This window comes from Chanos chanos, chromosome 10 (genome assembly GCF_902362185.1).
Source record: "Chanos chanos chromosome 10, fChaCha1.1, whole genome shotgun sequence".
Taxonomy (NCBI): domain Eukaryota; kingdom Metazoa; phylum Chordata; class Actinopteri; order Gonorynchiformes; family Chanidae; genus Chanos; species Chanos chanos.
The window spans coordinates 901,827-928,082 of NC_044504.1; the positions used below are offsets into that span (position 1 = coordinate 901,827).

The 26,256-nt window shown below is 42.1% G+C and overlaps 1 protein-coding gene across 1 annotated transcript; it reads left to right on the forward strand.

Moving 5' to 3' along the window:
* The first annotated feature begins 10,133 nt into the window (after positions 1-10,133).
* On the forward strand, positions 10,134-25,524 carry itga6a (integrin, alpha 6a). The gene is made up of 23 exons (XM_030786556.1): positions 10,134-10,193; positions 11,100-11,346; positions 14,907-15,038; positions 15,941-16,154; positions 16,425-16,618; positions 16,963-17,057; positions 18,593-18,720; positions 18,801-18,890; positions 18,980-19,041; positions 19,129-19,298; positions 20,019-20,162; positions 21,286-21,410; positions 21,698-21,857; positions 21,945-22,028; positions 22,164-22,243; positions 22,517-22,594; positions 22,750-22,852; positions 23,023-23,199; positions 23,312-23,413; positions 23,531-23,641; positions 23,738-23,836; positions 24,028-24,153; positions 25,360-25,524. Exons 1-23 carry the CDS (start codon positions 10,149-10,151, stop codon positions 25,522-25,524), a joined length of 2,931 nt encoding a protein of 976 aa, XP_030642416.1. The 5' UTR covers positions 10,134-10,148.
* Positions 25,525-26,256: the final 732 nt, after the last annotated feature.

The window sequence follows — 26,256 nt, forward strand, 5'->3', positions numbered from 1 at the left end:
TGGACCCAAGATGAGAGAGAATTATCTGGTTTGACCGATAACTGCTCCCTTATAATTACGCATCAGATTATCGGTGACATTACCAATGAAGGTCAAACTTCAATCACCAGTCAGGCCTCTTCTCTCTCTCTCTCTCTCTCTCTCTCTCTCTCTCTCTCTCTCTCTCTCTCTCTCACTGCGTGTAAATATGAGAATGTGTCCATGCCTTTACTCTGCTGAGGGAGACTTAGTGCCCACACTCTGAGTCAGCGGTCCCTGGACAAGAGCAACACTCAGGGCTTTGGCCTCTTACCCCTGACCCCGTAGGGGGAAAAGCCACAAAGAATCAGGACTGCCACCCATCAAAAATGCCACATCTTTTATATCACTCCCACAGTGGGTGAGTCGCTCCATTGTTCCTTGGCTCTTAATGTGTTGTAAGAAATAGTAAGATAGCAAAGCTGGCACCATGGGCGAGGTCTTCCCCTCTCTCTGAGGAAGTGTTAAAGAGATGGAATGTTCCTCTTTTTTTTCTCAGAGGAAGAACGCAGCACAAATCCTCTGTTTTGACTGTGGGACAAAGCACATTTAAATGGAGCAAAAACTGTTACCGTGGATGTTTCTAGACAACTCTAGAATCACTGAGAGGATCATAGGGAATTCTTCATTCAGACAATATTACATACCAGAGCAGGTGCTAATGATATCACATACCAGAGCAGGTGCTAATGCTAACCACTGCCATGTGGCATATCAGTCATGATTGTCTTCAGCTTATTGTCTGAAAAAAATAGCTTTTACATAAACAAAGAAAATCATTTTTAGGTTTTTGCTTTTATGAGAGGTTTAAATTGTCACTTGGTCCCAGTTTGTCTCTTCTACTCCTTTCACTGGCACCTACTCAGCAGTGGATGCAGTCACAGGTTTTCAAAGGCTTTTTCAGTAGTTAAAACCAAATGGACTTGTGTTTCCTCAGAGAGAACATTATAGGCAAATTTAACTTCATTTAGCTGAATACTTGTTTTCCTCTGTTTGCGATTCACTGTCTGCAGTGTATTTGTGCAGCAACGCGGAGGCTGTTGTTTTTCTCTCTGGTTTGACGGCTGTGTAGTGAAGCACTTACTCACTTACTCTTGTTCAGTAACCCCTGCTGAGGGACCTCTGTTTTCACCAGAGTAATGTTGTTAAAAATGGCAACTGTGCTTTCCACCCACAGTCAGCAGAGACACCAGAAACAAAAAACAGGTGAGGGGGCAGGAAGTTATCTTTGTCTCAGTCAGAGACTACCCTGAACATTCAACATGGCTGTGTATGAGGCCAGTGACTGTGTCCCTTCACACTGCTGGGCAACACAGCAACGCTGAGCAGTTTCCCACACCTGGACGACAGATCTACTCACACAATGACACCTACTACTGTATATGAGTCCAGCTGTCAGTCAAGGAGTCTGGTCAACACGCTCAACCAAAGGGAACAGAGCCAAGCATCTGCTCAGGGCTACTGCACACAATCAGAGAGAGTGGCACACATGCCGGCCTCAGACCACACCTCTGCATACTGTAAAATGGCCATCTAATGGGCTGTGTGCTGAAGTGAATCTGCTCACAGTAAAGACAGCTCCATGTTCTCTGTGGCCTTCTCTATGCTAGGAGAAGCTAAAATCTTTTCCCTAAAAATCCCAGAGCCTATGTGATGATGACATGAGTTTTGTGGATGTTTCTGATAGCTCGGAAATTCTCAGAAAGGACCATTATCATGGCCCAGACCTCCCAGCGTTCCCAGTTGGAACACTACTTTGTTCTTGACGTTTGTCAATCTTGAGTTCTTACACAGTGTGCTGTTTGCGGATTGTGGTTTAAACTCAGCATTTTCCCCACATAGTCCAGGAAGAAGGACAGAGGCTGTAGGCTGGCGAAGCAGGAGCTTTCCAGGGGAACCCGAAAACTGGTAACTGTTGTTCGCAATGCTGTGCTGTGGTACCATTAAGCAAAGCTAGAGTGTCAGGGTTCAAACACAGGCAAAAAGACAAACGACATTAGGGGCTGTGATTCAGGGCTTTCTCTTGCCCAGGTTTTACCCCAAATCCTATTTCAGAAAACAGTACAGCTCAAAAGCGGTTTATGTTTGAGATGTTTCCTCTTTCTTACTTCCCCCCAGTCTGAGCAAGACGTCAAAATTTCCATGTTCATGAAGTTTATAAATTCACTTACAAAACTAATAATGGTGATAATGATGATCATTTTGGGATACACGATGATACTAGGGAAATACACTTCATAACCATAAATGTTCTGACATATTAACTCTGCGAGGCAATCAAAGTTTTGGGCGCTCAACTACACACAACAGCCCTGAGATCTTCTGCAAAGTCTGTTAGCTATGACGTAAGTGGAGCGGGCGAGTGGAGGAGGGGTTAGGTGCTCAACAAAGTTCTCCTCTCCAAGACCAGAATGACTGAGTGACCTACCACATTCGCGAGTCCGCGCTCCATGGAAAGCAATTTAGTGTCGCAAGTGTAGATCTTGAAACAACACAATTACTGCAATGGGTTCTTCTGAAAAACGATTTTTGCTGAAATGGTGGATCGTCGCTGTGTTTGGACTGACTAATGCAAGTGCTTTTAACCTCGATACAGAGCACGTTCTGCGAAAAAACGGGGAGTCGGGGAGCCTTTTCGGATTCTCCATCGCCTTGCATCGTCAGCTGCGTCCCATAGATAAAAGAATGTAAGTAGACTATTTAACGCTTTAGGCGCATTTAAAGTTTTAATAACTAAGTGAGAGAATACTTACATTAATGCGAAGTTACAGCGGACAGTTCAGTTATCGTAATTTAAATGCGAGGGAAGTCTGTGCACCTGCGGCGGTCTTCCTCGATGTTGAAAAGAATCACTGTAGATCAATTCATTTATCTTACTGTGTCCTCAGGGCAGACATACAAGCTTTAAATTCGTTACTGTAAAACCGTTCTGTGTGTGCCACAAAAAAGTTTTTTTTTTTTTTCTGGCAGAGGTCTAGTGAAGTCGGAAATTGTAAATGTGAGAGCATGAAAGAAGACCTCAGTGTCAGATAAATGGTTATTGGGAGGTGGGGGAAGTAACAGAGGTTAAATCGCCCTTTGACAGGGACTTTGCTACGAGTTAACAATGCCGAATGTGATGCGACAATCCATCGCAGTGAATGGTACGCACACAATGGACTCTAAGGGAATGAATTTAAAAGAGCTGTCCTCCTGTGGGGAGCGTTAGGAACAAAGACTGGTTAATTAGACAAAGATAGAGAATGAATTGCGAACATCACCTTGATAGAAATGTGCTATATATAATTTACTTTGCTGGACTACTGCTGTAGTCGCCCTGTCGTTTTACAAATATGTTACTCGGAACTGCAATCGGAGTGAAAACGAGCGTGACTTGTACATCGCTGGACGTTGCGCGCGTGACTGCTAACGGGCTGTTCTGTGTAACCGCTTGAGTTCGCGTTCAGCCTGGATCGCAATTTATGTAAAGCTTCGATATTACGATATCACGAGACTGAGATTTGTCCGCATTTCTTCTGATCCAGATCTGAAGTTTGTTTTATGGGCTGCTGATGATGCACTGCTGTCCGGCTAGTTTTTCTTTTTCTAGACGTACACTAATGAGTGCCCCCCAGTACGCTACCTCTGAAGCCATAAAACATCTGTCAAACGGGGCAGAGTCTGTGATAGAATGACCGCTTAGCGGAGGAAGTGACAATGCGATGAGTGATTGTTTTAGAAGTTGAGTGTAACGGGCAGTGGACCAGAAACAGCACACTGTGAATTTTAGTATTTAAGTGTTTGTGTGTTTTGCTTACTTCCTAAAATATACAGAATCGTTTGAGCGTCCCAAGTTACCACGGCAACGTCAATAAGTAACTTTTTATTGGTGATGTAGTTAAAGGTCTAAAGGAGCACGCAAGTATGTCGTACCGTTGTTATAAGCCAGTGCATACTAGTGATTGATTATGGGCAGATGGAGCTGGGGTAGTGAAGGAGTGAAAGGTACAGGACGTGGTGTAGTCAGTATCCGTAAGATGAGTTTGGGACTGTAGCCAGTTTGGCGTTAAGTTTATGAAGCAGTTGCTAGAGAACACACTCAGAGTAGTGTATGAGTTAGACTGGGCTCCCTGCCTAGATTACTTTGACTCTGTCCTAGTGGAGATCTCTCTAAACAATTGTCCGGTTTAAATGCGTGATAACAGCTGATGTTGAGATCCCTAAAAGCCGGTAGTTCGTGTTGGGTGTCCATTGAAAGCATACCCTGTAGGCTGCAAAGTATTTTTCACACTTGCATGCACTAGTTTATCCAATGCTGTGGTGACGATGAGGTTACTGTCTCTTTTCTTCCTACCCTTTGTTTACGTTTTTTTTTTTTTTTTGGCGAGTTCAGTCACTATTTGGAATTCCTCTGGAATTTGGCAAATGTCTCTCAGTCCAGGTCGAAAGCTGGATAAAACCTCTGACATCCGCCGGGGCTTTTACAGCAGTTTCATGACAGGAATAAGCCAAGGAGGGGATGTAATGGTTCAGTATAAAACACCACACAACAAACTCACGCTACATGACCACAATCCCGAGAAGTGTCAGACTTCAGACTAACCTGTACTTTTGCCCATGCACTCCCCGCTGCAGTGAATCTGCTATAGCATTAGGAAGTCAACATGAGGTCTCTCTCTCTAACTTCACTGTTGCTGTGAGACATGCCTTTGTAACTTGATTACTTCTACTATGAGCTGAACACATTTACTAATATTTCTGCTGAAGAGATCTGGGAACAACAGGTTTTACATTTACTTATCAAAGCTGTCATAACTCACAGTGTGATGCCAAAAACATACAATGCATGATTTATTATTTTAGTCAGTTTTTAAGAATAATTTGATAAAACATTTGTTAAAAGTTCTACTTTTAATTTAGAACATGCCAACCTACAAACATATCCGTATGAAGTTGTGTGAATCACAGACATGAATGTCTGTAGGTGCTGACATGTGTTTGCAGCCTACACCATTCAAACAGTGAGCGTTCTTGCTGAAAACAGAATATCGAGCAAACATTAGACATTATCATTTTAACCCGCTCCTTCACTAACAGGCTTCTTCATGTCCAGGATTTGGCCCAACTCCACTGTGCTTAAGTCATACAAAAACATCTGCCATAACCAAACAACTGTTTACTGGAAGAGCAGGTGTGAGATGCGTTGTGATCCTGTCTTTGGGGTCTCACCAGGTCCTTTATTGCACTGGATAATGTTGTGTGGAGACCTAAGCCCTGACCCTGTTTAACTAACCGGAGCAGAAAGATTTAATCTTATGGAAACTGTGGTGTGTCTGTGTGTTTCTCTTAGTCTACATGGATAAGTGTCCCTTGCTTCTGGCTGTAAGTATATCTGCACAAAGATCTATGAGAATCATATTTCAGTGTGTAAGAAGCTAACATTCAGTATGTAATTGTATCTTTGGACATTCCCAGTTGGGTTTCCTGAAAGCACAGCACATGGTTAAATTAGGGTCCTTTCATTAGTGCATTGCTAAGTGTTTTCCTTCCCACTATTCTTAAAGTTTCCTGCAGGATGGAAAACTATCAGTGTTTTTCCTGTAATGCACTGAAACTGTTACAGCATCTTCATGAACACAAAGATTCAGAAATTCATGTTAAAAACATTCAGAGAGGGTGATGTGTGACTGACTGTTTTTAAAGAGGAACCAAAAAGAGAAAACCAGGGCCCTTGTACATGCCAGACCATCTGTTCCGCTGCAACTTGAGAAATTGCTGACTGCACTTTTTGTCATATTGGTACGAAGTACAAGTCTGCTTCACAGAGCTGTAGACCATGTTGAACATTTGCTGTGTTTTGTTGGATCACCGGGCAGTTTTTGTCTTGTCAGATACACTGAGTTGTTCAGGGTATTTTCTTCTGGTACCATTGGGAGTGCAGAGAGATTTTATCTGCATCTGCATTAGGTCCTCAGTGTTAACCTAATTATCAAAACATTTTGCACAATACCACTGACTGATTTACCGGTCAACGAGCAGAAGCTGGGTTGTTTGAACTGTAAATAAATCTAAATACGCAGGTAGCTCTTTGAACAGAGGTCTTGTTGCCTGTGTTAGGAGCCTGTGAATTTCTGGGTAAACTGACAGACTGGAAACTGAGTGCAGTTGCCCATCTGGTCATGAGGACACAGCTGTTGGGGTAAATGGACCTGGGCCACAGACAGTCTTCACTCAGAGAGGCTCTGAAACTCAAACCTCACACATCCACTGATACACTGCAGCTTGTCTTTTGGCCTGAGTTCGTTTTGTCTGTCCATCAGCGGAAACAGCGTGACACACATATTCATGGTGGTTAGAGTGTGTGTTTTGTTTGGTTGAGATCAGAATAGCCAGCACTCGGTTCTTCTGTGACCAAACTAGTAAACTATGTTATGTGTCACAGTGTCTAACCTAATACAGGCTCTGTATCTGTCATACTGTGAACGATTGATAATGTAACACCCTCCATCACCACTGAGAATGCTTTTGTTCCGCTTTTTTTCTTTCACTTATCATTGACAGCACATCTCATCTCCTTGTCAGACCTCTCATGTTGGGGGTGGGCTTTGATGATCAGAGTGTTTGACTCTGAGCGACCTGGTTATTTGAGTCCACACCCTTTTCCCACAGTTAGTCACACTGGGAAAAACACTGAACCGGCCTGTTAGGCTACATTCAGTACAAACGTTTAAACGAAGCCATCATCATCATCATCATCATCATCATCCAGTTTGAATGAGCATTTTTTAAACTAAAGAAGCCTGTCAGCACTTTACACAAAAGCGAATGAGAAATTTAATGCTGAATAAGAACGTATTGAATAATCCCAGTTAGAGTTCAGTGCTGGTTGGCTGAGTGAAACCCTGAGAGGTAGAGAGCTCAGAGATGGGAAAGTGAGTTGACTCCTCTGTACTCAGCCACCCAGTAGAAGTGTTTAGGTTCTCAGAGCCGGCTGCAGGACCACACCCATTCCTCAGTCCTTCCCCTCAGTGACCTGCTAAATTCTACAACCATTACCCAAAGGTGCCGAACGCTGCCCTCTTCCCACTGGGCACAGTCTGCTTTTCACTGACACATTTTTGGTGGGAACGGACTCCATTCCAAGAGGGTTATGCTATGAGGCGCGCTTTTGGCCTCAGCAGATGAATATTTTTGTTGCAAAAGAGAGTCTTAAAATATGGTGCTTGTTTGTCTTTCGCAGGCTTTTTTAAGACTTTGCACAACACTGATATTAATGCCATCCAGGTCTGAAGGATGGCATTTCACTGCTGTCAGAACAATTCAGTGACACACACACACACACACACAGCCTGTTTCATGCCCTTACGTTTTCCTTGTTTATGTTACGCAGTGTGTGAAATCATAAATCATTATTTCCCATCAGTCTGTCCACTAAGAGCCCCTTATGTAAGATCACATGGGTAAGCCTGTGAGACGAACTGTTACACTACCCCCTGTGTTACTGTTACACTACTCCCTGTGTTACTGTTACACTACCCCCTGAGTAACTCTTTGCTTCAGATTAGAAATGAGATAGATAGATGAAGTCAGTAGGGGTGTAACGGTATGCAAAAGTCACGGTACGGTACATACGTCGGTTTTGAAGTCACGGTTCGGTACAGTTTCGTTACAGTGAACAAAAGACATGCAAAAATGTCTTTTTATTTAATATGAATTTACTTGTAAGCTTATAAACTTGTCCAAACTTGCAAACAGGTCATAAGAGTTTACCGTGTTATCACTGAAGCTCATAACAGTATCCTCATATGATAGTCAGTAATCATTTAATGTTGGAAAACACACAAGACCATAAGGTTGATTGACGTTTCACAGCACTATCAGCTCGCAGGGCAGTTTCTAACCCAATTCAACACGTAACCATCGGACACAAACACCTGTGTAGTCAATAAAAAGACCCCAAGTAATGTTGCAGTCCAGTGAAAGCAGTGCAGCCTGTTAATAACCCCATAACCTAAAAAACTCACCTGGTATTGCCTTCATGTCCACCGTAAAACATAGGGACATTAAATTCCCAAAACAGATGCCGCAATTCCTTCAACTTTCTGTAGAAATTACCATCTAAGCACACAGAAAATTGATCACATTTTACTTAAATGGATAATTATTGTTTTAATAATTATCTGATGTGAATGACCTGACAGGATGTTAATCATTTTGAACACATACATGGTGGAAATTGCATTGTATTTCAATATAGGCTAAGTGTAGTCTTCAAATGTTACAGAAAAATTAGGTTTTAATTATGGATTGAATTGCTCAAGGGATGGTCCAGGTAGAGGGACCTTAATGTGATGGACAGTAACAGCCAAAGGCCATAATGAAAACCGTGGATATGAGTTTGTCATCTAATGTGTAGTCTGAGATACATGAGAATGGTTCTGGTTTGATGGCTGTGTTGGATATGAATTATTTAGAGCTGACAGCTGCGTGATTTGACCAGTGGACAGGGCAGACAGCACACGCTGAAATGAGCTGTCAAGCGACATTACCCTCAGATTAGGTCAGCCATGCGTCATCATGGCTGACCATATTCACTTGACAATCAAGTCAAATGAGTAGCCTTTAGCATTTAGCATCCTGCATTCTCAACCACTGTTTGGGAAGCATGCTGTATTAAAGTTATTGACTGGAGGTTTATTTCTTTTGTATATGTATTTAATAAATATTAAACAATAAACATTAAACTGTTATAGACTGTAAAATATGCAAAAACATGCAAACTCATTTACTTGAAGAAATCAAGTTACAAACCTTTTTTTTTTGCTTCTCCTGTTTAAGTTTGAGATTATGCACATGGAACATGGGATAAGTGAGTAACATTTACCTAACTTAGTAAAGATAATGTGTGAACACACTGCTGTCGAAGGCATTTGAAAAATTTGCTGTTGTCTTTTTTTGTTTGTTTGTTTGTTTTTTGTTTTTTTTTAGATTGCTGATCGGAGCTCCGAGGGCCAAAGCTTTGGCCAATCAGAAAGCAAACATAACAGGGGGGTTGTACAGCTGTGACATCACCACCCAATCAGATGACTGCAAACGTATTGAGTTTGACAATGAAGGTGAGTGTTATATGTCCCATTCTTTCTCTCTCGTTCATTCTTTCAGAAAAGGTATGATTTACTCTGAGTGCCACTGTACTGTAAGTTCCATACAGTGACATTATAGTACCCTGACACACTGAGTACAGTACCAGTGTACAGTAACATTATAGTACCCTGACACGCTGAGGGCAGTACCAGTGTACAGTAACATTATAGTACCCTGACACGCTGAGGGCAGTACCAGTGTACAGTGACATTATAGTACCCTGACACGCTGAGGGCAGTACCAGTACACAGTAACATTATAGTACCCTGACACGCTGAGGGCAGTACCAGTGTACAGTGACATTATAGTACCCTGACACGCTGAGGGCAGTACCAGTGTACAGTAACATTATAGTACCCTGACATGCTGAGTACAGTACCAGTGTACAGTAACATTATAGTACCCTGACATGCTGAGTACAGTACCAGTACACAGTAACATTATAGTACCCTGACACGCTGAGGGCAGTACCAGTGTACAGTGACATTATAGTACCCTGACACGCTGAGGGCAGTACCAGTACACAGTAACATTATAGTACCCTGACACGCTGAGGGCAGTACCAGTACACAGTAACATTATAGTACCCTGACATGCTGAGGGTAGTACCAGTGTACAGTGACATTATAGTACCCTGACATGCTGAGTACAGTACCAGTGTACAGTAACATTATAGTACCCTGACACGGCGAGGGCAGTACTAGTGTACAGTAACATTATAGTACCCTGACACGGCGAGGGCAGTACCAGTGTACAGTGACATTATAGTACCCTGACACACTGAGGGCAGTACCAGTGTACAGTGACATTATAGTACCCTGACACGCTGAGTACAGTACTAGTGTACAGTAACAGGAGCCAGTGAGTGCTGGCTGCGCATATCATTTTAAACATGTTCTGTGTTAAAGTTTCATACTGATACATGTCAGTGAATCACAGTCCTATTTTCCTGTCTGTCCGTATGACTGACAGCTGACACCTCAGTGGAAAGCAAAGAGAACCAGTGGATGGGTGTGACGGTGAAGAGCCAGGGACCTGGGGGGAAGATTGTGGTAAGTCAGGAACAAAGGTGTGTGGTCCACAGCTGGTCTTCCAACAGCATGCACGTTTACCTCTGTAACCAGCTCTGTTTAAAGACCTAAACGCACTCTGTTTAAACACTGTAAACCCTACAACATGGCTCAGCTGCACAAACACCCACACAGAAAATCCTGCAATAGGGTTAAATCATCACAGTCAATCACTGCAACAATTTACTGATATATACATGTTACTGAGATATACATGTTACTGAGATACACGTGTTGCTGAGATATGCATGTTACTGAGATATACAGGTTACTGAGATATACATGTTAGTAAGATATACATGTTACTGATACTTACATGTTAATGATATATACATGTTACTGAGATATACATGTTACTGTTATATACATGTTACTGAGATATACATGTTACTGATACTTACATGTTACTGAGATATGCATGTTACTGATATATACATGTTACTGAGATATACATGTTACTGATACTTACATGTTAATGATATGTACATGTTACTGAGATATTCATGTTACTGATACTTACATGTTAATGATATATACATGTTACTGAGATATACATGTTACTGATATATACATGTTACTGTTATATACATGTTACTGAGATATACATGTTACTGATACTTACATGTTAATGATATATACATGTTACTTAGATACACATGTTACTGTTATATACATGTTGATGTATTTCAGCAAAACGATGCAAGTAGGCATTTCGGAACGTCCGCCCTTTGTGAATAAACGGTTGTGTTCTTATAGCAATATATGAAGACTGTGGAGTGTGTTGTGCTCTCGGCCTGGTGGATGTGCTGTTCTCTGTGGCTAAACATAAGACACATGCACAATAGCTCTGTGTTATGATAAAATGATGAGCTTGGTTTTCCGTCACAGACGTGTGCTCACCGTTACCAGCGCCGTGTGCTTGACTCACACGACATCACTGGCCGCTGCTACGTCCTGAGTCAGGACCTGACGATAGACAGCCAATCGGATGAGGATGGTGGAGACTGGAAGTTCTGTGAAGGTCGACCCAGGAGCCATGAGAGGTTTGGGGTGTGTCAGCAGGGTGTGTCTGCCACCTTCACAAAGGACTATCACTACATAGTGTTTGGAGCCCCCGGAGCCTACAACTGGAAAGGTATTTGGACATAACACATCACTGCACTGGAACAAATGAAATCTCCGAACAACTGTGAAAGAAAAACCAGTCAAGTTGGCAGAGATGGTGCACTTTTTTAAGTTTACAAAATTCTTTAGGAGAAACATTGATGGTAGAAAAAAAAACTGACAAATCAAAACAGTTTGAACCCTGTGTTGTGTTTCTTCCTCTGCTCACTCGAAAGAATTCATCCATAAAAGGAGTTATCTATTGCAGACAGTTAATTCTCAGTGATATGAGTAGTGACTTTTGTTTATTAAACATTCTGTATTGTGAAGTATTAAAAAGGTTATAGCATTAAATTCATCCCGAAAGGTGTTTGGATGAATGAATACTTGCAAGGTTGAGTTTTGAGTACACAGTGCTGTGAATCTTCATTGCTTGCCAGTATCTCCACTCCGGCGGACTGGTTTGGGTGCATTGTCTCTGTAACCCTAAGCCGAGTCTGTCTGGCGCTGGACGCGTGTGGATGTTTTTTTAGCGAGGCATCACAGAAAACAGTGCCAGAGTTTTTGGTCTCTCTGTGACATTTTGTGTCCAGACCGTGTATAATGCAGATGCACTTAGACTGCTGCACTTAGTGCAGGCTCAGGATTGGTAATGCAGTCGATTTCCTGTCTGTGAGAGCCAAAATGGTGTCACACATCAGCCCCAATGTTGGCACTGCAGTTCTCCTTATATGACAGTTTTAAACATATATGACGTGTCTTTTCACTCTGGATTTTCACATCCAAGTTTGTATTTGCATTTTAGTCTTTGGTGAGTGGCCTCCTGAGGTGTTTCCATACAGGAACACAATAGACACGCTGAGTTCTTTATCTTTGCCTCATTCACCATTTTCATGTATTACGACAGGTTTTATCACTTATATCTGGGACAACACAGAACTGTATGAGAAGCATATGGCAAAACGGGCCCAGGCAAATGGAAAAAGAGAGACAAAAGCCAACCTGACCCTTAACAACTAATGAGAAAACCTTTAAAAAAAACAAGTCCTACTTTGTTATTTAGTAGTAGAGTTTAAATTGAAATTGAAATTTATTGAGTTGACACATATGTCAAAATACCCTTTATTTGAGTGTGGTTCTTTGCCTCAATGTGCTCAGCCTCGATGAAGCAGCAGTATGAGATGATAACTAAAATGTTTATCATATCACCGTTTAATACTGCAGCATGAGTCAAACCAATCCTGATACACCATACACTTATAACCTACAGTATATCCTACAGTATACACTATACACTATACACCTATAGCCTACACTATACACCATACACCCTACAGTATACACTATACACTATACACCTATAGCCTACACTATACACCATACACCTATAACCTACAGTATACACTATACACCTATAGCCTACACTATACACCTTACACCCTAAAGTATACACTATACACTATACACCTATAGCCTACACTATACACCATACACCTATAGCCTACACTATACACCATACACCTATAACCTACAGTATACACTATACATTATACACCTATAGCCTACACTATACACCTTACACCCTAAAGTATACACTATACACTATATACCTATAGCCTACACTGTACACCATACATCTATAGCCTCCACTATACACCATACACCTATAACCTACAGTATACACTATACACCTATAGCCTACACTATACACCATACACCTATAACCCTACAGTGTACACTATACACCTATAGCCTACACTATACACCATACACCTATAACCTACAGTATACACTATACACTATACACCTATAACCTACACTATACACCATACACCTATAGCCTACACTATACACCATACACCTATAGCCTACACTATACACCATACACCTATAACCTACAATATACACTATACACTATACACCTATAGCCTACGCTATACACCATACACCTATAGCCTACACTATACACCATACACCTATAACCTACAGTATACACCATACACCTATAACCTACAGTATACACTATACGCCTATAGCCTACACTATACACCATACACCTATAACCTACAGTATACACCATACACCTATAACCTACAGTATACACTATACACCTATAACCTACAGTATACACTATACGCCTATAGCCTACACTATACACCATACACCTATAACCTACACTATACACCATACACCTATAACCTACAGTATACACCATACACCTATAACCTACAGTATACACCATACACCTATAACCTACAGTATACACTATACACCTATAGCCTACACTATACACCATACACCTATAACCTACAGTATACACTATACACTATACACATATAACCTACAGTATACACTATACATTATACACCTATAGCCTACACTATGCACCATACACCTATAACCCTACAGTGTACACTATACACCTATAACCTACACTATACACTATACATTACAACTTACAATTTACAATTTTGTTATTTGGCAGACACTTTTAGCCAAAGCGACTTACAATCAGTGCATCAGTCGGATTTCTAATACCTCGTGAGCAGAGATCACAATAAGACTGAGCGTCAATTTGCCCCTTCGTATTGCGCCCCTGGAATACTTTGACAAACACAGATACAAGACAAGACAAGGGTTTTTTTGGGGGTTTTGTAATGAAAGGGAGGGTTAGGCAGTGGGGGACAGGTGGGTTCTAAAGAGGTGGGTTTTCAGTTTCCTGCGGAAGATTATACACCTATAGCCTACACTATACACTATACGATATACACCTATAACCTACACTATACACTATACGATATACACCTATAACCTACACTATACACTAGCCCAGGGGCCTGCAACCTTTATTATCAAAAGAGCCATATTTGCCCCCTCCCACCAAATAAAATTCATCTTGAGCTGCTAAACCTATTTGACCCTTAAAATAAAGATAACACAGTTTATTGAATTTTGTATATAGTTATACTCTATATACAAAAACTATCGTTTATAATGCATTTATGAAATTGTAGAAATACAATAGGCCTACAGCATTAGATTTTTTTGTTGTTGTTTGCTAATTTTTCGCCACATATCAGCCATACAGGTAAGCCAGCATCGTTGGTAGTGAGAGCAAAATTAAACAAAATTAAAAATCTACTCTATACACTATATACCTATAACCTACACTATACACCTCACACTGTCCACCTCATACCACACACATTACACACCCTGTTCATTAACTCTGCTCTCTCCACTGTCCACCTCATACCACACACATTACACACCCTGTTCATTAACTCTGCTCTCTCCACTGTCCACCTCATACCACACACATTACACACCCTGTTCATTAACTCTGCCCTCGCCACTGTCCACCTCATACCACACACATTACACACCCTGTTCATTAACTCTGCCCTCTCCACTGTCCACCTCATACCACACACATTACACACCCTGTTCATTACCTCTGCCCTCGCCACTGTCCACCTCATACCACACACATTACACACCCTGTTCATTAACTCTGCCCTCGCCACTGTCCACCTCATACCACACACATTACACACCCTGTTCATTAACTCTGCTCTCTCCACTGTCCAGGCATTGTGCGGGCAGAGCAAAAGAACGCGACATTGCTAGAGATGGGTATGTATGATGACGGGCCATATGAAGTAGGAGATGAGAACCGTCTGGACCCAAATCTGGTGCCTGTACCTGCCAACAGTTACTTAGGTGGGTGTGAAGTCTTCGACTGGATATGCCTAGTCTATGATATTTGTGCTTTTTATGTTGTCTGTACATGACTTTTCAGCTTTCTGGGGGGTGTGGTTACTGGCAGTTTTCCTAGTGTCTGTGCGTTCAAGTTCAAGTTCAAGTTTATTTAGAGCCCAATATCACTGGGCTCAAAGGGCTTTACAGGCCACAACAGTCAAATCAAAATATGACGGCACCCCCTGACTTAATCCTCATGGTGTTTCCTCCATGCTTGATGTCACCAGGCTTCAGCACTATGACATGTGGATCAGCCCTAAATACAAACTCAGCTTTGGCTCAGTCCGGTTCAGTCCGGCTCCTGAACACCATGTCACTCCATCCTGCCTGGACTCTATTCTCCACACCCTGCTCTGACAACACCCCCCCCCCCACCCGCTGTCTGCACCTGTCTGTCTGATCCTGTCTGTCTGCACCTGTCTGTCTGATCCTGTCTGTCTGATCCTGTCTGTCTGCACCTGTCTGTCTGATCCTGTCTGTCTGCACCTGTCTGTCTGCACCTGTCTGTCTGATCCTGTCTGTCTGCACCTGTCTGTCTGCACCTGTCTGTCTGATCCTGTCTGTCTGCACCTGTCTGTCTGCACCTGTCTGTCTGATCCTGTTTACATGCTGTTTTTTAATGTTTATATGCTGGTTTACAGTTACGTACAGTTTTCAACGTTCAGCATCCAAATCATCTCATTTATTCATGTCTCACCTATCCATCTGAATCTCACCTATCCATCCTCTCTGTGCCTCAGGAGAGAAATTCTAATCTCTTTACTGTTCATCAGCTCTTAATTCCATGTCCATATTCTCTTTATAACCTCATTACCAATAAATGAACAAATTTTTCATATTCATTATATGTTCTCGGACCCAAGGGTTCTCCGTGGACTCAGGTCACAGTATCACTGAGAGAGGCAAGCTGACCGTGGTGTCAGGAGCACCGCGAGCCAATCACAGCGGAGCAGTGGTCTTCCTGAGGAAAGAGGGCGTGTCCACCACTATGCTGTCTCCAGAGTACATTCTAGAAGGGCCCGGACTGGCCTCCTCCTTCGGTTATGACGTCGCCGTAGTGGATCTGAACAGAGACGGGTACGGCTCATATCACCACAGGTTTCAGAACCGCAGATGGTCCATCAAACCCCTCACACAGGCGACTTAACGTTCAGGTCATCGTTGTCATGACACCATGCTCAGTTTTGTCATTCACCAGTTAAACTAAGCGAATCCTGATGTCTGAGTGTAAAGACATTAATGAAAGAGTAGGAGATGTGAGGAGAACAGCAGCACTGGTCAGTCCTGTAGCCTTCACATGATGTGATTGATGTGACTGAAGCAGAGATACTGTGACTGGTGTTGTAGGTGGCAGGATGTTGTGGTTGGAGCCCCTCAGTTTTTCCTGAGAGATGGAGGGGTGGGTGGTGCAGTGTATGTCTACATTAACCAGGCTGGGAACTGGGACAGCGTCACTCCCATTCGTCTGAATGGAACCAAAGACTCCATGTTTGGACTGGCTGTGGAGAACATCGGGGACATCAATCAGGATTCTTTTGAAGGTGTGTGTGTGTTTGTGTGAGTGTGCATGTGTGTGTGTGTGTGTGTGTGTGCGCGCGCACGTGTGTGTGTGTTTGTGTGTGTGTGTGTGTGTGTGTGTGTGTGTGTGTGTGTGTGTGTGTATGTATGTGCGTGCTTGTGTGTGTGTGCACTTGTTTGTGTGAGTGTGTTGGACAGAGGAAAAACACAGAGACAGTTGAAGGATGGGAGTGTGTGTGTGAGAGAGGAATGGATAAAGATGATGTCTGTTTGTGGTCTGTGTGTGTTTTAAAGACTTTCTGAAGAGGGAGTATGTGTGTGTGAGGGTGTGTGATAACGCTATATCATTTTGACTCCTTTCACACAGACATTGCCGTGGGAGCTCCATATGCGGACTCTGGCTGGGGGAGAGTGTATGTGTACCACGGCACGGCACTGGGCATCAACACCAAACCAGCACAGGTCAGTGTGTGTGTGTGTGTGTGTGTGTGTGTGTATGTGTAGAGTATTAGGCCAGCATGTTTAGGCATTATACACGTCTCTGTATGAGTGTTGGGTGCTATCATAAATAGGACATATGTGTGTGAGTGTAGGAGAGAATGTTACAATGTGGCAGTGTTACAGTGTGTATATGCTGCAGTCATTCATCAGAGACAGTGTTACAGTGTATATATGCTGCAGTCATTCATCAGAGACAGTGTTACAGTGTATATATGCTGTAGTCATTCATCAGAGACAGTGTTACAGTGTGTATATGCTGTAGTCATTCATCAGAGACAGTGTTACAGTGTGTATATGCTGTAATCATTTATCAGAGACAGTGTTACAGTGTGTATATGCTGCAGTCATTCATCAGAGACAGTGTTACAGTGTATATATGCTATAGTCATTCATCAGAGACAGTGTTACAGTGTGTATATGCTGTAATCATTTATCAGAGACAGTGTTACAGTGTGTATATGCTGTAGTCATTCATCAGAGACAGTGTTACAGTGTGTATATGCTATAGTCATTCATCAGAGACAGTGTTACAGTGTATATATGCTGTAATCATTTATCAGAGACAGTGTTACAGTGTGTATATGCTGTAATCATTTATCAGAGACAGTGTTACAGTGTATATATGCTGTAGTCATTCATCAGAGACGGTGTTACAGTGTGTATATGCTGTAATCATTTATCAGAGACAGTGTTACAGTGTGTATATGCTGTAGTCATTCATCAGAGACAGTGTTACAGTGTGTATATGCTATAGTCATTCATCAGAGACAGTGTTACAGTGTATATATGCTGTAATCATTTATCAGAGACAGTGTTACAGTGTGTATATGCTATAGTCATTCATCAGAGACAGTGTTACAGTGTGTATATGCTATAGTCATTCATCAGAGACAGTGTTACAGTGTATATATGCTATAGTCATTCATCAGAGACAGTGTTACAGTGTGTATATGCTATAGTCATTCATCAGAGACAGTGTTACAGTGTGTATATGCTATAGTCATTTAGCAGAGACAGTGTTACAGTGTATATATGCTGTAGTCATTCATCAGAGACAGTGTTACAGTGTGTATATGCTATAGTCATTCATCAGAGACAGTGTTACAGTGTGTATATGCTATAGTCATTTATCAGAGACAGTGTTACAGTGTGTATATGCTATAGTCATTCATTAGAGACAATATCACAGTATTTATATGCTGTAGTCATTCATCAGAGATGAAGTCACCTGTGTCCACACAAAACAATCACTAGTTGAAAAAAAAACAGAAGAAAGAGAAACACATGTCAAATGATACACAGCTATTACAACACTATAAATCAACACATGTCAAATGATACACAGCCATTACAACACTATAAATCAACACATTTTGGTTTTAAAAAACTGGGCCGTCAGTGTCTCTGAGAAATGAAAGAGGTTTAGTTTAGTGTGTGTTTGATGATTTAACATTCACTGTTACAATATACAGAGATTTTTTGTTTGTTTACATCAGATTCTGGAAGGAAAGCAGCATAATGTCCGTACCTTTGGCTATTCCCTGGCTGGGAAAATGGACTTGGATGAGAATTCCTACCCGGATCTGGCTGTTGGCTCTCTCTCAGATGCTGTGTTTATTTACAGGTACTGTACTTGTACTGCCAGTCCTTACACAGCCCTGTCACCCGTGCTCTACAGCTCAGTAAAAGTCTGTTTCTGTGCAGGGCAAGGCCTGTTGTCAGCATTAAGATGGAAGTCAAGGTCACCCCAAAGGAAATTGACCTAACCAAGAAGACCTGCGGCAACAGTATCTGGTATGTTCGAAGTGAAGACACCATCTAAGAGGCTAACCATGAACAGTGCGTTTGTGGCTAATCCACTCACCATCTTTTCCTGTTCGCAGCTTGACAGTAGAGGCCTGTTTTAGCTACGAGGCCAAACCTTCATCCTACAGCCCCAGGCTGAGTAAGTGTCTCCTCTTCTTCCCCTGCCTAAAGTTACACCTCTCAGAGTAACTGGACCACTGAAACTGTACATGGCTGTATTTGGCAGCAATTTCCTGCATGTTTGAGGTGGAATCGTACCGTAGAAGTCAGGCTTTGCCTTCCCGAGTAACATTCCTGGATAAGAGGGAGACAGATCAGGAATTCCAGCACACAGGGAGCAAGGATCTGCGTGGCCAGAGGAGGAGAGCGTGCTACGATACGCAACTCAAACTACAGGTGTCTGTTACGGCCCAAGCACTGCTTCCTTTCATTACTTCTCCCAATACACTGTTGTTTTCAGTGAGTACAGTGAATGTACAGTTAATATACAGTGAATACAGTGAGTACAGTGAATGTACAGTTAATATACAGTGAATACAGTGAGTACAGTGAATGTACAGTGAATACAGTGAGTACAGTGAATATACAGTTAATATACAGTGAATACAGTGAGTACAGTGAATGTACAGTGAGTACAGTGAATACAGTGAATGTACAGTTAATATACAGTGAATACAGTGAGTACAGTGAATGTACAGTTAATATACAGTGAATACAGTGAGTACAGCGAATGTACAGTTAATATATAGTGAATACAGTGAGTACAGTGAATGTACAGTGAGTACAGTGAGTACAGTGAATGTACAGTTAATATACAGTGAATACAGTGAGTACAGTGAATGTACAGTGAGTACAGTGAATACAGTGAATGTACAGTTAATATACAGTGAATACAGTGAATACTTTGAATGAACAATGAATGTACAGTGAGTACAGTGAATACAGTGAATGTACAGTGAGTACAGTGAATACAGTGAATACAATGAATATACAGTGAATACAGTGAATGTACACTGAATGTACACTGAATGTACAGTGAGTGCAGTGAGTACAGTGAATACAGTGAATGTGTAGTGAATACAGTGAATGTTCAGTGTTAATGTCTCTCATTCTTAGGAGAACATAAAGGACAAACTCCGTGTCATTCCCATTGAGGTCTCTGTGGCCATTCAGGGGCCGCGGCAGGGGGCCAAACAGGGCTCCCTGTCCCCACTCCAGCCTGTCCTGGACTCCACACAGCCAAACAAGGTCACGACTGAGGTAACACACTCCTGCACAGACCCAGGAGCACGACACACTTCTCATTCAGCAGTGACTCTGCCTGATGGTTTTAGCGTGTTGTAAAGGTTTAGACTTTGATTCTGCCTGATGGTTTTAGTGTGTTGTAAAGGTTTAGACTTTGACTCTGCCTGATGGTTTTAGCGTGTTATAAAGGTTTAGACTTTGGCTCTGCCTGATGGTTTTAGCGTGTTGTAAAGGTTTAGACTTTGATTCTGCCTGATGGTTTTAGTGTGTTGTAAAGGTTTAGACTTTGACTCTGCCTGATGGTTTTAGTGTGTTGTAAAGGTTTAGACTTTGACTCTGCCTGATGGTTTTAGCGTGTTATAAAGGTTTAGACTTTGACTCTGCCTGATGGTTTTAGTGTGTTGTAAAGGTTTAGACTTTGACTCTGCCTGATGGTTTTAGTGTGTTGTAAAGGTTTAGACTTTGATTCTGCCTGATGGTTTTAGCGTGTTGTAAAGGTTTAGACTTTGACTCTGCCTGATGGTTTTAGCGTGTTGTAAAGGTTTAGACTTTGATTCTGCCTGATGGTTTTAGCGTGTTGTAAAGGTTTAGACTTTGACTCTGCCTGATGGTTTTAGCGTGTTATAAAGGTTTAGACTTTGACTCTGCCTGATGGTTTTAGTGTGTTATAAAGGTTTAGACTTTGACTCTGCCTGATGGTTTTAGCGTGTTGTAAAGGTTTAGACTTTGACTCTGCCTGATGGTTTTAGTGTGTTGTAAAGGTTTAGACTTTGACTCTGCCTGACGGTTTTAGCGTGTTGTAAAGGTTTAGACTTTGACTCTGCCTGATGGTTTTAGTGTGTTATAAAGGTTTAGACTTTGACTCTGCCTGATGGTTTTAGCGTGTTGTAAAGGTTTAGACTTTGACTCTGCCTGATGGTTTTAGTGTGTTGTAAAGGTTTAGACTTTGACTCTGCCTGACGGTTTTAGCGTGTGTTTTTGTTTCTTTTACACCTTTCTGAGTGCACACACTTTTAGTTTTACTGTACTTAATCAGATGAATTCAAGATTAAATCTTATTTTACAATCAAAGTTGGATTATTAGTAACAATAAAATTCATAAAAGTCATGTTTGCTCAGGTCATTGCTCTTGTTCTAGGTAAACTTTCTGAAGGAGGGATGTGGAACCGATAACGTTTGCCAGAGTAACCTCCAGCTGAAGTACAGGTTCTGCTACAGAGAGACCAAAGAGTCCAACCAGGACGTTTTCCGTCCATTACCAGTGTAAGGATGAGGACAAACTCAAACTCCCATCCTATGTCACACTACTTCTTTAGACGTCATACCTCTAACCCTCACAGTCAACTGTATTTTTCATGATATGTCACAAGAAGTTGTTTATGAATATGCCTATTGTTTATGCATACACATGTATTCTTACTTCATACTCAAAACAAGTGTTTTGTGCAGCCTTTTGATATTCCACTCCTGTGTTTCCTGTTGTGTTGTGTTGGTTGTGAAAGAGGACTATTCCTCCTTTAAGAAAAGAAACTCTGTGATCTGTCCACTAGGGAGAATGGAGTACCGGTCATCTCTCTCAGCGACCAGAGGGCCATCGCCCTGGAGGTGAACGTGACCAACCGCCACGGAGACGACGCCCACGAAGCCAAACTGGTGGGCGTGTTCCCTGACTCTCTCTCCTACTCTGGCCACCGGTCTCTGAGGACTACAGTGAGTATTTAGCAGAGCTCCGGCTTCACACGCTCTCTGATCTCATTTCAAAAGCAGGGACGTTATTGGCTCTTCTGTATTCCACAGGACAAGCAGGTGATCTGTACAGCCAATCGAAATGGTTCCCAGGCAGAATGTGAGTTGGGGAACCCATTCAGGAGAGATTCTGAGGTAGGCAGTTTGACTGGGCAGTATTAAACTACCAGTGTCAGTCTGCTGTCACTTCTGTTTGTCAGGTTGTGAGATGAAAATTTTTCAGAAGCACTGTGGCATTTGGTAAAAATATCTGGGTAAAATGTTCCCTAGGTGACTTTTTACATCATCCTGAGCACGGCTGGTATTTCACTGAACACCACAGAAGTTGAAATCAGTCTTCAGCTGGAGACGTAAGCAGACATACAGTTTAAGATTGTTTACCACACAGGACAGTGCTATAATGCATGAGTGCAGTGTATGTTGTCCTTATAGAAGTTTACTAAATGTTTACTGAATGAATAAATGTAAATGTGCAATGCGTCTATATGTTTTATCTCAACTGTAAAATATTAAGAGTAAATTTATCAAAACAGCAAAGCAAATTGTGGAGTGTGTTGTGTTGTTATAGACGGATTTCCTTAACAGCTTGGCCCTTTTAAGGCATAATTCCCTGTGTGTTTCAGGACCAGCCAGCAGGAGGCGCTGGGGAGCGTGAAGGCCAGAGCCAATGTAGTCATTGAGCTTCTGCTTTCTGTCCAAGGGTAGGAATCATTCTTCATTACCACAGAAACATGTCTACAGCCTCACAGTACACACACAAACGCACACAGCAGCCACACCATTTTGTCCTACCTGTCTCCTTTGTTTGTTTGTTTGTTTGTTTGTTTGTCTTATTTGATGCCTTTTTATTGGTCAGTTTTGCGAAGCCCTCTCAAGTGAATTTTGGAGGAGAAATAAAGGGAGAAAGTGCCATGAAGTCTGAGAGTGAAGTTGGGAGTTTGATTGAATATGACTTTAGAGTAAGTTCATGATTCCTTTGCTTAAACGCGTGTTCAGAAACTGAGCTAAAATGCTTCCATTTTGGGAATGTTCCTGATTGGAGAGGCCCATGATTCATTCATTACCTAACTGATGTGTCATCAGTATCCTTTTAAACGCCTACTTTTGACCCTGTTAAAACTGTTTTTAGGTAACAAATTTAGGGAAGTCTTTGAAGTCTGTTGGCACAGCGTTTCTGAACATCATGTGGCCAAAGGAGACTAAAGTGGGCAAGTGGCTGTTGTATCTGGTAAAGATTAACGCAGAAAACCTGGAGGAGATCACCTGCTCTCCTGAGACTGAGATCAACCCTCTAAACCTCAGCCAGGTAGTCCTCTGTCCCCCCCCCCCCGCCCCATCTCTCACGGGCCTGTGGATTTGACTTTCTCTTTAAGAAATGTACACTACCTTCAACTTTAAATAGTGTTGAATGCTTGTAGGAATCTTCACCAGTGAGAAGAAAACGTGAAACCAAGGATCCGAGAGCATCAGAGGGAAGCAGAATCTCACTTTTCCCAGAGCAGAAAAAACACCGAACCCTGGTGAGTCTGCCCTCACTCCTCTTATCAGCCTCTGTTTTAAGTAAAAAGAGAAGGAAATATCGATAAATGCTGATAAACAGGACGTATAATGAAGAAAATTGTTGTTGTTCCTGTCAGAGCTGTCCGGATGAGGCCAGATGTGTGCAGATAAGGTGCCCTCTACAGGGACTGGACCGTACTGCAGCCGTCATTCTCCGCGCTCGTCTATGGAACTCTACTTTCCTGGAAGTGAGTGACTCATAACATGACACATAATATTTCAACCTCCTCTGTACTCTGATGTAGGTTTTGTGTTATTTAACTCTATTTCTTTCTTTCTGACAGGACTATGCATCTTTTCACTACCTTGACTTGACAGTGAAGGCCTGGCTGAGCCTTGATGTGTCTGCCAGGAACATTGTGCTCAAAAACCATGGGACTCAGGTAATCTCACCAGAATAACCCCATTACTACCAGTGTAAGCCCTCAGTTATAACTGATCACTCTGGCCGAGTGTAATCTGTGTTAAAGCCAAGAATCAGTATGACCTTGAATAAAAAAAAGATATGAGAGATATTACAGATGTTACAGACATGTGTCTGATCAGAGTGTGTTTCCACTGTAACTGGGGGCAGGTTAATATCCGGGTGTTTCCTGAGATCACCCTTGCTCAGTTCGGAGGTGTGCCGTGGTGGATTATTCTTGTGGCCGTGTTAGCAGGGATGCTGATGTTAGGGCTCCTGGTCTTCCTCCTCTGGAAGGTAAACACTCCACACAATGTCCAAATCTGCACCCCAAAAACACTCCACACAATGTCCAAATCTGCCCCCAAAAACACTCCACACAATGTCCAAATCTACACCCCAAAACACTCCACACAATGTCCAAATCTACACCCCAAAACACTCCACACAATGTCCAAATCTGCCCCCAAAAACACTCCACACAATGTCCAAATCTACACCCCAAAACACTCCACACAATGTCACCCAAATCACTCCACACAATGCCCAAATCTACACCCCAAAACACTCCAACACTACACTTAAAGCAGTTCAGCTGTTCCACATGTGCCTTTCTTTGACTTAGAGTTCAGTTTATAACATGTTTGATATGACTGAGAACTGTGATAACACGTATGAGAAGACTGAGAACTGTGATAACATGTATAATATGACTGAGAACTGTTGAAGCTGTGGTTTAAATGATCTGGCGTCTTGCCCCGTTACAGTGTGGTTTTTTCAAGCGAGCCCACAAAGACCAGTATGATGCAGCATATCACAAGGCTCAGATTCACGTCCAGCCTTCCGACCAGGAGAAACTGTCGGCTGACACTTAGGGCCTCAGGCTGGGTAAAAATGCCACACAGATTTCCATGTATGCACATGGCCTCTGAGCTTAACACACACTCACTCCACTGACTGCTCGCTTTCACAGCAACATCAAACACGCTTCCTTTGGCAGGACACAGATGGCTGAAGCCTCTCACCCCAGTCCTGAAGCTGCTGTATTGACTCTTTTACACCTGTATTGACTCTTTTTAAGCCGTATTGACTCTTTTTCAGCTGTATTGATTCTTTTTCAGCTGTATTGACTCTTTTTCAGCTGTATTGACTCTTTTTCAGCTTGCGCATTCTTTTCTCCTCTCCAACACGTTTGCCTGCAAAAATGTATTCCACTCGCGTGCATATCTGTCCTAAAGAGTTTGTGTGTCTCTCTTACCTGAAGACTGTGTTATGTTGCCCCTGTCCTGAGGACCATGTTTCTCTATCCTTAAAAATTCTTTGTTTTCTGACTCACTGTTTTGCCAGTTTGACAATCAGAGACTGTCTTTATTTTCTCCAGCATGCTCTTTCAATATATACCCTTTCTCACGTTTCTCTAGTCACACACTTTATTTGTTCACAGTGTGCTTCTGAACCAGTAAAGACTCTAAAATCAAGTATCTTGTGGTTTCTCTCCATCAGTGTGGATTTTTCAAGCGCTCCAGGGAAAACGACAGTGTGCCTAAATATCATGCCGTGCGGATAAGGAAAGACACTCAGCAGTTTGAAGAGGGGAACGTCCAGCGCGACCCTCTGAGGAGGAAGCAGTGGAAGACGACGTGGATGGAGAATGAGTCGTACTCATGAGACAATCGCTCAACCTGTCACAGCCCCCGTTACCACGGAGACTTTCACCACAGATCTTATCACTGCCGCTCCATGGGAAGGACCTTTTCTAGCAAACATCAGCTGTGTTCCTTCTGTCCGAGAAGAGATGGATACAGAATGTACACGCCGTCTTGTTTACGCAATCCTTTTTTCACCGTTTTGCCCGTTCTGCATTTTCTGATTGATTTCTACTGGGCTTTATAGCCCTTTCTGTTATGGTCAGGTCTTTGAAATATACTGATTTTTCTCCTTTGTTTCTTTTGTATATATTTGAGAGGGTTTGAATATTTTTTTTTAATTTATTTTTTCAAAATTCTTCAAAGAAAGTGTTATTGTACATGAACTGTCAAAAATATATTCCATTTCTTTGGGGGGGGTTTTGTATGTATTTTTATGAAAACAAAAGAAAATCTGGTTTAGCAGTACCTAAAGGCTAGTGTTTTCAATGTTGGAAATAATTTTGTAATTTGTTGCAAAAAATTACTCATATTGGCTTTATCCCTCATTGAGTTTATTTAAGAAAAGCAACAGCAAATATGCAAAAATGCTTCTGGACGCTTTGTGCTTCCCTGAAATTCAGCCTAAGTAAAGTTTGTGTTTCATCATCACCATCATCATCATCATATATCATCATCGGTTTACATGAGGACTGAAAGACTGAAACTGGTACTGTATGTACAAGACAATGTCTTGACTACTGTTAGAAACACA

Coding starts and splice junctions, on each gene's coding strand:
- itga6a (XM_030786556.1), top strand. CDS start 10,149: ATGGGTGTGACGGTGAAGAGCCAGGGACCTGGGGGGAAGATTGTG. Junction 17,058..18,592: donor TCAACACCAAACCAGCACAG/GTCAGTGTGTGT, acceptor TGTTTACATCAG/ATTCTGGAAGGAAAGCAGCA. Junction 24,154..25,359: donor TGGTCTTCCTCCTCTGGAAG/GTAAACACTCCA, acceptor TCTCTCCATCAG/TGTGGATTTTTCAAGCGCTC.